The sequence below is a fragment of the Mustelus asterias genome, chromosome 2, assembly GCF_964213995.1.
Source record: "Mustelus asterias chromosome 2, sMusAst1.hap1.1, whole genome shotgun sequence".
NCBI classification, from domain to species: domain Eukaryota; kingdom Metazoa; phylum Chordata; class Chondrichthyes; order Carcharhiniformes; family Triakidae; genus Mustelus; species Mustelus asterias.
This window is the reverse complement of record NC_135802.1, coordinates 17262903-17278298: the sequence shown is the minus strand read 5'-3', so window position 1 is coordinate 17278298 and position 15396 is coordinate 17262903. Positions and strand designations below refer to the sequence as shown.

Genomic DNA, 15396 nt, shown 5'->3' with positions numbered 1-15396 from the left:
GCCTCTGATGGAATGATAGGATAAGTGGAGCAAGGAGGGTGACATTTGCGAAAATGAATATTTGGCAGGGAAGAGGTTTGTGTAAGGCTGGCTTAGATTGCAGAGATGGGTTGGAGCAGGTCCCTGGAGACATTTATTAATGAAGACATGGATTTCAAGTTGAAGACATTAGAGGAGGAAGTGTAACCTGGTCGTCTTTCAGGACAGGGTACTTGCAGCAGACGATCAGAGTTTGAGAGTGAGCATAGAGTTTGCTGCTTAATCAAATTTTCAGTCAGCACTGACTTAAAGAAAAACTCCAGTGCTTTATTGCAAGTGGGAGTTGCATTCATTATCATTAGAATACAGTGCATTGTGACATTCCCAAATAACTGCACACATTCGTTATAATATGCCCACACAATATTTCACCAAAGAATAGATGCAACTTGCTATGGTGGTCCAGAGCTTTTAGCATTCAAATTAAGTTGTTAAAAATTGTATTTCCCTTGACTAAAATCATAGTTTATGCTGTCTGATAGCATTCCAATAAAGTATAAAATTGAAATATGCAATTCACCAGCCTTTTTTTGATATTAATTATGAATAAATTTTTCAAGCCTTTCTGTGATGGGAACCTTTTACATTCTTCGTATTCTGGTAAATCTTAATTGGCAAGATTTCAGTTAAGAAAATACATTTTCATTAACTGGAATCATCTTGCAATGTTAATTATTTATAACTGGTTTGCTAACTGAACATATTTGGGCTTATAACTTTGAAGTAAGACCTTGCTGCCTTCTAGGATGCTACTGGATGTTATTGAGGACTCCTTGAATTTTACTTATAACAATATTGTTTTCTGGCTGCTGATTTTAATAAATAAGCAGAACTTTGGGAGCTTGGATGCAATGCAAGGCGTAAACCTTTTCGAACTGAGGTGAGGAGAAATCTCTTCATCCAGAGGGTGGTGAATGTGTGGAATTTACTGCCATAGAATGCAGTTGAGGCCAAAACATTACCTGATTTCAAGAAGAAATTAGATATAGCTCTTGGGGCTAAAGGGATCAGGGGATATGAGAGGAAAGGGGGTTTGGGATATTGAATTTGATGATCAGCCATGATCAAAATGAATGGCAGAGCAGGTTCAAAGGGCTGAATGGCCTCCTCCTACTCCTCCTGCTTCTAGCTTCTATGTTTCTAAGTTTAGACGTGAAGCTGACCAGTGAGTGAAAGTAAAGAGTTAATGTAGAATGTTTCTTGATCCTAAAATGGGGAGGAGCTACCCTGTAAAATTAAGAAATTGGATCTCGCTGGAATTAATCTGAACATTGCCCAATACAATCCAAGTAACGCCGAGTAATTCAATTGTAATACTTTAAAAGGGTTACAAATTTTGGTTCACATGTCTCACACTTTTGCAGCGATTGGCAATGAATTGCTTTATAGAGCTACACTTCTAGGATTAGTCTTAAACCAGTATGTTTTTTTAATCTCAATTTATTGTAAATTTTAATGTAACTCAACTGAAGTGTTAACAATAATGCAAGATGTTTAGAGTACGTCTTTTTTTTAAAGAAGGACCCTAATGACCTGTGCTGACACTGTGCTTTCCTGGCATTCAGCATCTCTAGTTCAGCTCAGTCAGAATTGATCCCCCTCCTTCCTACCCCACATCCTAATCTCCCATACTTGCACCAAAACCAATCCAGGAATCTTCCACCAACGCTTCACTAATGTTAAGAGAGTGGCTTAGGATCAAGAAGACCTGATATGCTGTGTCTTTCTTAGAAGTAATAAATATCAGTAAGTGTTTTGAATTTTCAAAGATGGTGAAATTACTTAGGATTCATTAATCATTTTCTCACTAAGTATAAGCTTTCCCCAGTATACGTATTCTGTCTTCAGAATAAAGGATGACAACTGTGAAAAGATGAGCGTGGTTATGTTAACGTGATGGGTAGTCACCCATAACTCTCATTTGGCTAGGATTGGATCCAAATGTATTTATTTATTTATTTTCTTACATGTTGACAGTTTTGAGGTGATCAAGGTTATTCATGAAAAATTGTTGGATATGGTGGGGAAAGTGCAGTAAGTAAAAAAGAAATGAATACCATTTTCAAAATATTTTTTCCAGATTGTATTTTAACTTTGTTTTAATCTGACACTTAATTTTTCTTTTGCAGAGTTCCCATTATGTTGGTTGGAAATAAAAAAGATCTACATATGGAAAGGTAGGTATTTTTTACATGGGCAGTTTGGAAAAGTATCACCAGATAGAATGTATGTAATTTAGTATTATTTCAAGTGCCAAGATCTGCATTGTTTTCCAAATTATATTTTGTAAAAATCAACATATTTCACAGTTGCATGTAGTCCTTTAATTCATAAAGGCAAGTAAGTTTTTTGAAGTCATTTTCCAACTTTTGTCAAGTATTTCCAGCCTGAGCCATTTAAGTTGCAAAACCAGAAAAAGCTGGAACATCTCAGGCCTGTCAGCATCTGTGGGGAGCGAACAGAGTCAATGTTTTGAGTCAGGATGACCTTTCTGACTCAACGTTGGTTCTATTCTCTCTCCACAGGTGCTGTCAGACTTGCAGAGATTCTCCAACATTTTCTGTTTGTTTCAGATTCCAGCATCCACAGTATTTTGCTTTTAGCCTCCAGTTAAAAAGTTGTTTGCTGGTTGGTGTCATGTTCGCAGGAGGTTGACCGCTTTAGACTGCCACCTCAGTTTGTTCTGTGTGGCTCTTACACATTCTGCAAAGGACAACTCCATTCGGTCTATTATATCTGTTCATTTTCTCTTTTGTTTCCCCCTCTTACCACTTCTGTCAACTTTTCCTTTCAATAATTGTCTGTCTGCTCTAATAATGTGGCCAAAATATTATATTTTCTCACTTTGTTGGTATGCACTAATTTTCTTTTCTGCAGCCATTTTCTTTCTTGCTGTGTGTGATAAGCAGAGAACACCCTCCTATCTGTCCATATCAAATAGTTGATCATCAATTAATTTTTTTTTAATTGCTATTTTTAGGGTGATCAGTTATGAAGAAGGGAAGAGCTTAGCTGATTCCTGGAGTGCTGCTTTTATGGAATCCTCTGCTAAAGAGAATCAGGTAAGGGTAGTAACGTTGTTGAGAGGTTGTTCAGGGGTTTAAAGCAGTATTGTCCCTATGCTTGTATTAATATCTGTTACAGCTGTTCCTTTCACAAAACAGGACCATCCCTCAGTGCTTCACAACCAATAAAGTGCAGGCTTTCTCGTAATTCATGAAAATGCAGCAAACAGTTTGTTCACAGCAAGTCCCTACAAGCGTCAATGAGATAACTGATCTTGTTTTCTGTACGGTGGTTAATTGATAAATGGTTGCCCAAGGCACCCCTACACCTCCAAGGGGTATCTTGGGATGTTTGACGTCTAGTTGAACGATTGAACGATTTAACATCTTGTCTGAAACATGGCACCTGCAACACTAAGGCGCTCCCTCATTGCTGCTATCACTGGTTATTTGCTGAAGTCTCGAGTGGGACTTGAAGCCAAGACCATTTGATTTTGAACTAAGCCTGCTGCTTGATGCCTAAGTGCCTGTACAGAAAACCAATGGCAAAACTTCACATGCTGCATCCACAGCTAGAACTGAGACACATTATTTGGAGAATTTGTGCTGTGTTGAAGTCGTTAGGCACAGACCTGCATACCCGATTCTTATTCTGTAGCACTTCTGTAAATTGGCCAATTGATGCCTTTAATTTCTGTACTGTAGCTACCAAGATCAACTTTGCAAGTTGATTGTCCTTATTCTGTCAACATCTGTTAGTATATCGAATATATTTTTACAGAGCATTCATGTCCTCAGGATGTTGCAAAGCACTGCACAGCTAACTAATTGCTTTTTTGAAATTTTGACACTGCTGTTATGTATGCAAACCGTGACCTTTATTTAGCTTAGCGTTACCTACATTTCCAATAGCCAGCTTCCTTTCTGGAATTGTTGGAAAGACCATCATTTTTGCAAGTCTACATCTTTGCCATGCCTATATCATCATTCCATGTCCTGTTACATCATACAAGTTTGTTGAGTATACTTTCTAATACAAAAGTAGAACTTGGGGTAAGGACTAGCAATGATTACACTAGAAGGTTTCACAGCTTACCTATACATTGTGCTCTAAAACACAGGTTTAACATTTACCAAAGTGATCTTTGATTGGAAATGTAATAAATCCCCACATCATAGGGTTACCAAAGCACAAGGTTTGCTGACTGCAGTATTGCATAGTTCTCTGGTGAAGATTTTAGACAGCTGCTCCTTTTAAATGTCATGTTCTGTCAATTTGAATTCAGAATTGGAAAGTAGAAAATTGTCCAAAATTTTGAGGCATTCAATACCTGACATTGCAAAAGGATTTCCATGTTGGAGTGATACATTATAATGACTTTCCTTTGCTTTCTTTTGCAATGATTGTTTACAGAGTTATAAATTTACAAAAAGAAAGAGTAACTTGTAAATGGTGCAGATTATCAATAATACAGTCTTGATGTCTGGATACTTTCATGTTAGGACAGTTCATAGAATCGCTACAGTGCAGAAGGCAGCTATCAAGCCTGCACTGACAACAATCCCACCCAGGCCCTATCCCCGTAACCCCATGTATTTACCCGAGCTAGTCCCCCTGACACTAACTGGCAATTTAGCATGGCCAGTCAACCTAATGGGCACATCTTTGGACTGTGGGAGGAAACCAGAGCACCTAAAGGAAATCCAAGGTTGTAGCTTAAATATTCCTTAATGGTGGCAGCAGACGTATCGTTGAGTTGTAACTGAATATTGTATTGGTCAGACTGGGAAAGATGGGGCAGAAATTATGTAGACTAATCTTTACTGATAGTATAGAGGTTGAAGATTTGAGGTTTTCAAGGACAAAGTTCACGCATGGATTTTTTTGTTTTGAGGAGTGGGTGATGTCAGTGGTTTTGAAAGGGAGCGGAACCAGACCTGAGGGGAGAGAACCACGTTTGGCAACATGAGGGCTAGGAAGAGAACAAAGAACAAGAACAAAGAAAATTACAGCACAGGAACAGGCCCTTCGGCCCTCCAGGCCTGCACCGACCATGCTGTGCCCAACTTAACTAAAAACCCCCTACGTTTCTGGGGACCCTATCCCTCTATTCCCATCTCATTCATGTACTTGTCAAGACGCCCCTTAAAAGTCACTACCGTATTCGCTTCCACTACCTCCCCCGACAACGAGTTCCAGGCACCCATCACTCTGTGTAAAAAATCTGCCTCATACATCTCTTTTAAAGCTTGCCCCTCACACCTTAAACCTATGCCCCCTCGTAATTGACTCTTCCACCCTGGGAGAAAGCTTCTGACTATCCACTCTCTCTATGCCTCTCATAATCTTGTAGACTCCTGTCAGGTCTCCCCTCAGCCTCCGTCGCTCCAGTGAGAACAAACCAAGTTTCTCCAACCTCTCCTCATAGCTAATGTCCTCCATACCAGGCAACATCCTGGTAAATCTTTTCTGTACCCTCTCCAAAGTTGAGTGGTCAGCAGTTTAATAAGAATGTGTTTGAGAACAAGAGGGAGATCTTGTGGGCATGAGTTTGGAGAGGCATGAACGGAGAGAAACTGTTTTTTTAAAAAAAAGTTCCTTTGATGTGATAGCAGTAAAAGGATCTGAGTCCTGTGTTCTAGTAAGTGATGGTGGTCCCCTGCCTGTTGAAAATGGTTGACTTTTTTTCCCCCCAGTCTAGTGCAAATTTGCATGTGTAAATTCTGATGCATGACCAAAAGGCCTAATGATGGAAATATCATCCACTGCCATCTTTTTTTCTTTGTGTCCCAATATTATTTCTGTCACATTCCCTCTTTGTCTTGCAAGTGTTAAATACATTTGGTTGTGCATGAGAAATGTCAACCTAAGTTTAGACTGAAATTGTGTGCGAGCTGCTTTGAGATTCTAATCAACCATAATAAATCATTGCCCAAAGCAAGAGGGGAAGAGGATGGAATGGAGAAATGATTCTTCCGGACTGTGGTTTCAGTAGAAGAAGCTGTTCATTTAATTCAAGATAACAGCAGCCTAGTAGTTTCCAGACAATAACCAAAATCCACTCCTCCATTATATGCAAAAGTCTGAAGTGGTTAGGCAGTCTGTTAACAGGTGTTAGCAGGCAGCTGCTGAGATTGTCCTGAGTTTCGACACTCCATACTGAACCTGTAACTGTATCATCCATCTTTGATCGGCACTGTCGAATTCTGCCTTGGAGGGTTCCATCTCCTGTTACCATAGCAACATTTTTTTTTAACATTCTAATTCTTAATTTGCATTGTCACTGCCAAATTTTGTTCTTGGGATTAAAAGACTAGTACATGATGGTGAAGTAGTTGAGCAATAGGTTTATAAAATCGGGCAGTTAAATGAGGTAGCATTGCGTGAGAAGAAGTGACTGATTTTCTGCAGCAGCTGGAATGGTTTCGGTGAATGTTGAGTTTAGCATTTCCTCTTTCTAACATCATGCTGTCACATGACCTCTATCCCTGCTGGTTTTCTGTTGATTTAAAAACTTGGATTCCCCGTGGTTGGTCTCCAGCTAATTAACGGTAACTTTTTGTTTCCACGTCTACCCTCCAGAAGTTTTGGTCGCCCAAAACTCAGTTGCCATGTTCTAATACGTACCTAATCCCTTTTTCCCCCATCATCCGTGTGCTCACTGAGCACCATTTCTTTCTCCAGTAAGGCAATGACTCTCGACCTTGATTTCCAATCCCCCCATAGCCCCTCCCTCCCTAATTTCCTCCAACTTTGGAACCTATCCTTCCGTTTCTGGTTTTAATGGCTCCACCATTGGTGGAAGTGCTTTCACCTAACTGGGCCCTAAATTCTAGAACCCTCCCTACACCTCTTCCTTTTAAGATACTTCTTAAAGTCTCTTTGGCTGTCTTCCTTATATCTCCTTGTGTGGCTGACCTTGTTTTATAATGCCCCGTGGAGTCTTTTGTTACGTCTTATTACGTCAAATTTGTCATTGCAAGTTCTTGTCGAAACTTCCTAAGTGCGTCTCTAGACAAGTGGTGTTGTGAGCATCAGTGTTTGACATGTTTACAGCCTTTAGGTAAAAATGTCATGGACATCCTCTGGATAGCCTCTGGCACTCTCCCAGTGCTGGTGGGCTCCAATCTCTTTCCAACTGTTGTGCTTTCACATGCCCTGGAACCATTTTCTGATGCTGCCGGGACACGGGATCTGGGATCTCATTCCCCAATTCTGTTACAGCCCAGGCATTGCTTTCAATCTGTGAAACCGCCCTAGATTCTTTGTCCAGTGCTTCAGACACCATGATCCAATCTCATACTGAAAATCCGCGGGGGCTCCATCCCAGCTTTCCTGTTCCCCTGCTCAACCAAATCCCCAGTTCTCCCAAAGTCAGATTGCTCTCCCGTACCCTCCACCACTGTGTGCAAATCACAAGAGTCCCTCCACTGTCTCTCCATATGATGCACCATAGAAAGCATTCTTTCTGTTTGTATCACAACTTGCTATGGTTCCTGCTCTGCCCAAGACCGCAAGAAACTACAAAGGGTTGTGAATACAGCCCAGTCCATCGCTCAAACCAGCCTCGCATCCATTGACTCTGTCTACACTTGCCACTGCCTCGGAAAAAGCAGCCATAAGACATAGGAGCAGAATTAGGCTCCTCGAGTCTGCTCCGCCATTCAATCATGGCTGATATTTTTCTCATCCCCATTCTCCTGCCTTTTCCCCATAACCTCTGACCCCCCCTTATTAATCAAGAACCTATCTATCTGTCTTAAAGACTCTCAATGACCTGGCCTCCACAGCCTTCTGTGGCAAAGAGTTCCACAGATTCACCACTCTCTGGCTGAAGAAATTCCTCCTCATCTCTGTTTTAAAGGATTGTCCCTTTAGCCTGAAGTGGTATCCTCTGGTTCTAGTTTTTCCTACTAGTGGAAACATCCTCTCCTCCACTCTCCAGGCCTCGCAGTATCCTGTAAGTTTCAATAAGATCCCCCCTCTTACTTCTAAACTTCAACAAATACAGACCCAGAGTCCTCAATCATTCCTCATACGACAAGCTCTTCATTCCAGAGATCATTCTTGTGAGCCTCCTCTGGACCCTTACCAAGGCCAGCACATCTTTCCTTAGACATGGGGCCCAAAACACTCAATACTCCAAATGGGGGTCTGACCAGAGCCTTATATGGCCTCAGAAGTACATCCCTGCGCTTGTATTCTAGCCAACATAATCAAGGACCCCATGCACCCTGGACACTCTCTCTTCCACCTTCCGTCGGGAAAAGATACAAAAGTCTGAGGTCACATACCAACCGACTCAAGAATAGCTTCTTCCCTGCTGCCATCAGACATTTGAATGGGCCTATCTTGCATTAAGTTGATCTTTCTCTACACTCTAGCTATGACTGTAACACTACATTCTCCACCCTCCCCATTCCTTCTCTGAATGGTATGCTTTGTCTGTATAGCGTGCAAAAAACAATACTTTTCACTTAATACATGTGACAATAAATCAAATCAAACTTAGTGCAGTGCAGAAAATCCCCAGGAACACTGATTCAACCCTGCAAACCACCCCACCTCACTAAAGCCCTCTTTGGTGTTGCAAGTCTAGTACCCCTACTCTGCCCTCCCCCAAAATAGTACCCTGCATTGAGCGCCTAACTCCAACCTTGTATATCTTGATGTGGATGCAGTGCTTTTCAAAGTTAAGAAATATTGCGTGCATCAGGGAACAATTTTATCTCCCAGCTCACTAAGCTATGGCACAGAAGATTCATTAGTACAGTATTCATTGTAATTTGAGAATGCGCATGCAGGTTTAAATTTAAGCGGAAAGGTTTTCTTCTTGCAGAACTGCTTAATGTCTTGCATCTTTGAACAACGTAGAACAGAAGAAAATCCTGAAGGCAGAGTTTCAAGGTTTTGTTTCTGTAATCTATTCAACCTCTGGAAATCTGCGCTAACCTGTGTGGTGGGCGAGATCCATAGGTCAGCTTTAATATGACCCCGGCAGGTTTCTGCAGTGTGGATTCTTTCAGCTCTGATGTGACCGGTTTAATGGCAGGATAAGCACATAATCAAATCTGGCATCCTTCCCTGTGAGCTGAAGGGTTAGTCTGCAAAAACTCTGTAAAAAGCAATAGCCCTCCTAATTACAAGGCTGAAGTAAATCAATCTGGAGCACTGCCAGATCATCGTGACTCTGCAGTATCATTTCTGCTGCATAAACACAGCGTAGGCACACAAGGTAACGTGCATGTGTGTTTAAGGTCCATACCCAGCCTAATCATCAGCGCTGGAATTTTTCTTTACTGTTACCATTAAAAGTCCTGAAGATGGAGTTGTATTTGGCACATTTAACATTCTGGGGCAATCTGAGAAGCCATAACATTCTGGAGCTGAATAGAATCACGGTTCTTAGCAATTGCAAAGCGACAACTAACAAAATTTTACTTGACTGGATACAAAGCTGTTTGTAGACCCACAAGTTTTAGTTCCTCTGTTTTTAATTTTAAGTAGTCAGCTGTACTCCAGATTGCAAAACAACATCAAAGATGGAAAGTGACAAAAGGCGGTGTTCCAAAAAGCCAGTTGGTGATTTTGAATGCTGCATTAACTATTGCCTAGAATTTACTGCACAGAAACTAGCCATTTAACCTAAATAATTAATGGTCTGCTCCAACCTTCTCTCATCCTACACTATCTTATCCCATCCACATTTCCTGCTTTTAATTTCTCCCTCATGCTTCTGTAGCTTTTCCTTGATGCTATTCATCTCAACTATTCCCTGTGGCAGTTATGATTCCCTTAGAGACCAGTGATGTTTATGAAGATAAATAAATTTCCTAGCAGCTGACAGAATCATGGGACAAGATTCAAAGAATTTCACATTTTGACTGTTACTGTAACAATCAAACTAAAATCAACAGAGACTGAACCTGAATCGACAGATAGTTCACCAGAATTCAGAAAAGGTGCTTCTCCATTAACTAACACACCTGAAATATTTTGACCCGTTTTTACTTTACACCAGACTCCCAGCAGTAAAGTAGCCCAGAAGATTAAGTTCCATGCTCCTCTGACTTTTCAGCAAGCTCCTTTCATAGAGCATAGAATCCCAACATGCAGAAGGAGGCCATTTGGCTCAATGAGTAGGTGCCGAAAGAGCACGCGACATAGACCCACTTCCCCCTGCCTTATCACTGTATCTATAATCCCATGCATTGATCATGGCCAGTCTAATTCACCCAACTTGGACTCTGGGAGGAAACCCACACTGACACAGGGAGAACATGCAAACTCTGTGTGGAATTGAACCTGGGTCCCTGGCGCTGTGAGGCAGCAGTGCTGATCACTGTACCACCATCCGTCCCCAAAATTTCATAGTCATCATTAGACTTTTAATTCCGTTTTTTTTTTAATACAAATTTCGCCATCTGCTGTGGTGGGATTTGAACTCGGGTCCCCTGAGCATTGCACTCTTTGTGTGACTAGTGTCCAATGGCGTACCATAGGGATCAGTCCTTTTATTGTTTGTGATATATATAGATGAGAATGTGAGGTGGTGATAAGTTTGCAGATAGCACTAAGATTAGCAGGATGGTTAATAGTGAGGAAGAATGTCTTGGGTTGTAGGAAGATATAAATGAGTTGGTCAGATGAGCAGACCAGTGGCAGATGGAATTTAACCCTGAAAAGTGCTAGGTGATGCACTTTGGCAGGAGTAAGACGACAAGCGAGAACTCGATGAACGGCTGGACACTAGGAAACCTCACAACCTTTTAAAAATTACATGGCGGATCACTTGAAATGTCATACCATTCGAGGCTATTGGCTGAGCACTGGAAACTGGGATTAGTATAGATTTAGTGTAGCTTATTCGGTGCAGACTCCATGGGCTGAATGGCCTCTTTCATACTGCATGACTCTGACTCTATAATTCCTTGATTTGTAAATATCTGCAAGTCTCATGTCTTGGAACAGAGAATCGGTGCTCACCAGCATCCTGCTTGGTGGCTAACATAAACAGATTTCTGCGTTTCACCACAGTAGCTGTTTCTGTCTCTCTCTCCCTGACTCTGTCTGTGCCCCTCCTTGTATCAAGGTGTGAAAATGGGCACTTGCTGATTTTCCATAGATTTCGGGATCGGTGTTTGGGCACAATTATGCAGTGTTCGACGTGGGGAGTACAAATTCATTGGATAAGAGACGGTGATTGCTGGTACTTGGCAAGAGTTTTTTCTTTGCTTGATCCCAGCAGTGAAACACTAAGGAAACTGAAGTACTTTGAATCATTCCGACTTGTTACAGCTTTTTAAACAATTGGAGTAATCTAAGTAGCCCTATTTCAACGCAAGTAACTACTGTCAGCCCATGATTTCAACAAGTATTCTCCTTGGAACAACTTTGTGATTGGAATTAGTTTTTTATGGGATGTAGGTGTTGCCCATTCCTAATTGCCCTTGATCTGAGTGGCCTGCTGGGCCAGTTCAGAGGGCACATAAGAGTCAGTCACAATTTTGTGGCTCCTGAGTCACATGTAGGTCAGACAGGGTGAGGATGGTAGATATCCTTCCCTAAAGGACATGTGAACCAGATAGATTTTTACAACAATCAATGATAGTGTGGTCACCATTACTGAGGCAAGCTTTTAGATTTCAGATTTATTATGGCGCAGTGGTTGGCACTGTTGCCTCACGGTGCAAGTGACCTGGGTTCGATTCCCAGCTTGGGCCACTGTCTGTGTGGAGTCTGCACGTTCTCTGTGTGTCTGTATGGGTTTCCTCCGGGTGCTCTGGTTTCCTCCCATAGTCCGAAAGATGTGCTGGTGAGGTGTATTGGCCATGCTAAATTCTCCCTCAGTGTACCCGAAATGTGGCGACTAGGGGATTTTCACAGTAACTTCATTGCAGTGTTAATGTAAGCCTACTTGTGACACTAATAAATAAACCTAAACTTAATAGTTGAATTTAAATTCCACCAGCTGCCATGATTGGATTTAAACCCTTCTACCCAGAACTTTAACCTGGGCCTCTGTATTACTGATCCTGTGACATTACCACAATGTCACAATCTCCCATTCCCCATTCGCTGGTTATGGACAGGTGGACAATTGGGGGGGAGGCAGAGGCGCAATGGTATTGTTGCTCGACTAGTAATCCAGAGACCGAGGGTAATGCTCCGGGAACCCGGGTTCGAATCCCACCATGGCAAGATGGTGAAAACTGAATTCATTAAAAATCAGAAATTGAAGTCCAATGATGACCATGAAACCATTGTCAATTGTAGTAAAACCCCACCTGGGTCACTAATGTCCTTTAGGGGAAGGAAATCTGCCATCCTTAGCTGGTCTTGCTAAATTGGCTATGTGAAGTTTCATATTTAAGTAGCCTGGAACCATGATATCCACAGTACGTGACTTAGTGGGAAACATGTGATACACAAGGTTGTCGGTTCACGTCTCTCTCTCAAATGTCGTACTGAAGGGGAGCTGCACTGTTGAACAGATGAAGCATTAAACAGTAGCTCTGTTTTCCCTCTTTGGATGAATGCTCAAGATCCCACAACACTTTTAAAGACCAACTATGGAGTCACAGCCAACACCTCAAAATAGATCATCTGATCAATTTTATATTGCTAATTGTGGAAATTGGCTGCTGTATTTCTAAAGTGCTTCAGAAATATTTCATAGAATCATAGAACCTTACAGTGCAGAAGGAGGCCATTCGGCTCATCGAGCCTGCACCGACAATAATCCCGCCTAGGCCTTATTCCTGCAACCGCACTAATTCCCCTGACACTAAGGGGCAATCAACCTAACCTGCACATCTTTGAACTGTGGGAGGAAACTGGAGCACCCGGAGGAAACCCACGCAGATACAGGGAAAACGTGCAAACTCCACACAGACAGTGACCCAAGGCAGGAATTGAACCCGGGTCCCTAGCGTTGTGAGGCAGCACTGCTTGTCACCGTGCCACCAATCAGTTATAAAGTGCTTTGGGATGTCCTGAGATTGTGAAAGGCACTTGACGTTTTATATTAAAATGTGTTCGGTGTTCCACAGCATCTGATGTGAAAATATTTTTAAATGCACAGGATAATTCATGATGCAGATATCAACAGTGAGAAAAGAGGTTGTAGAAATTTGTTCTCCTGCTCCATTAACTTCCTAAAAAGCAGATTCGTATTTTAATTTATTCCTTGGGATGTGGGCAGTGCAGGCAAGGCCACATTTATTAGATGTTTCCAGTTGTCCTTTGAAGATTGCCATAAACTGCTGCAATCTTGTAATGCTAATGCTCCTATACAGTATTCGGTAGGAAGTTCCAGGATTTCAGCCCACTGATGGACAGAGATATCTGTCCAAATCAGGATGGTGTGACATCGGAAACCTACACTAAATATTGTCTTAAAACTGTGCCCTGTGTTTACACTAAAGGTGGTGATGTATTTAGGCCGCTTTGTGCTTCTAGCAGATTCAAAATTTAGCTCTCCCGAGTATCTATTTGAATTATCAAGAAACATCAGAGAAGAACATAAGAACTAGGAGCAGGAGTAGGCCACCTGGCTTCTCGAGTCTGCTCCACCATTCAATAAGATCATGGCTGATCATTCCGTGGACTCGGCTCCACTTACCCGCCCCCGAGTGCTCCTGCAGCATCGGTTCATATCTGTTTCTGACTTGGCTCTGAAGTAAGTCAATAAAGGTGCTTGGCTTTGACTGTGAATGGATTTGAATCTCAAATCTGTTGCAAGGTTGTCTGGTTGAAACTATTGACATAATTTAAATGATGGCAAACTTATGCAATTTGGTGAACGCATGATTGAGGGAACAGGGCAGAAGGGAATATTCCCGCGGGATGTCACTGACAGAGTTAACTAACCTCAGTGTCCAGCCAAAGGCATGTATCTTTGGCTATCTCTTTCAGATTCTTCTTCTGCACTTGTTTAGAAAGTGACAGATTGTACATAGACTCCACGATCGTTAGACAAAATCTGATATGTATGTTTAATGTTGGAGACAGTGGTCCGGGTTTAGTTAGCCCAGTGTTGCTTCTCTTACATTTTTTCACTTGGGAGAGATACAAGTTAAGCATTCTTGTTCCGAGGAATTTTGCCGTTGTACCTACTAATAAACTCAATTGATAGTCTGTTTCTTCTGTCCCAAAGAGCAGGTGAATTCGGTGATTCACGTCTCAGTTCAGTGGGGAAGGGAGCATATTGAGTACCCCTGGTTGATTAGAACTGATTTGTGATCTTGGGCAATGCGCACAAGGGAAATATTGGAACAGAGCCAAAAAATGGAGGCGCTGCTCAGATTCTCATGAATATGTATTGACTCTAAAGACATTTGACTGTCCTACAGAATTTGTGGTATCCTGGCAAAAAAAAAAAAGTCTTTCAATTAATTGTCCTGCATTTACTTTTCAGACTGCAGTTGAGGTCTTTAAGCGAATAATTATGGAGGCTGAAAGGGCAGATGGAGGTTGTCAGCAAGCGAAGTCTTCATGCTCTGTAATGTGAGCCCTGAAGCTGCCGGTGAAACTGCTCCACTTGAAGAGGCATGCTGCCACTTTTCCCTTGAAATAAAAACTATGCCTTTTTACCAGTTCTACAGGTGGTCAGAGACTTCCTTTATCTTTCCTCACTTAAGTTGAACTCTGACCCTTTTTTTGCAAACAGCTTCACTTCGGCATAAAAAAAAACTTTAAAAAAAGCAATTCATATTTTTCAAATTGTATATTGTATTTCTTGACATGGGCAGTGAATAATCATTTGCCAGCATTCATTCTTCATGTAGCGTGAATGTCAGTTGGAAGTAGTTGATTGTAAACTGAAAAGTGCATATTGTTACACTACTATTTACACAAACGGGCTTGGATATATCAGTGTTTTTTCTTCATGTTGTATGTACACTTGTAAATAAACATTAGCAGCAAACTGATTTGTTTTTAATACTTGCTGGTAGAAAAATGCTGTATTAAGTTTTTACTAGACTTGCTGTACAAAGGTATTTTAAATCAATCGAGACGAGTTGTATTTAAGATGATGCTTACACCTCATTCTTGCTCTGAGCGTGGAGCTTGTTGGGGGGCAGGGGGGGCGGGGAGTTGACTGACATCTGCTTTTTTTTTGTTTCTAACATTTTTAAAGTTGAAAACAACATTCATTAATTGAAAGTCATTAGCTTGCTGCGTGCAGGTTTCTATTGTGTATTTAAATGGGTTTTCAGCAGGTTAAAGGTTAAAACTTGAGAGGTCTCTTAAAAATGCAATGCAACAAAACAGATTTTTATATGTATTTATGAAATTACCATTCACTCAAATGTTATTTAGAAACATAAAATTGATGTAGCTATTGAC

General features: G+C 41.3%; 1 protein-coding gene across 1 annotated transcript in view; it reads left to right on the top strand.

The window, feature by feature from the left end:
• Positions 1–14978, top strand: part of rheb (Ras homolog, mTORC1 binding) — a 94822-nt gene extending 79844 nt beyond the window's left edge. Inside the window, exons 5-8 of the mRNA XM_078231909.1 lie at positions 2017–2073; positions 2169–2216; positions 3020–3101; positions 14465–14978. Coding sequence (XP_078088035.1) covers positions 2017–2073; positions 2169–2216; positions 3020–3101; positions 14465–14557 — 280 coding nt within the window. The 3' untranslated portion in view covers positions 14558–14978. The remainder of the gene's footprint in view (positions 1–2016; positions 2074–2168; positions 2217–3019; positions 3102–14464) is intronic.
• Positions 14979–15396: the final 418 nt, after the last annotated feature.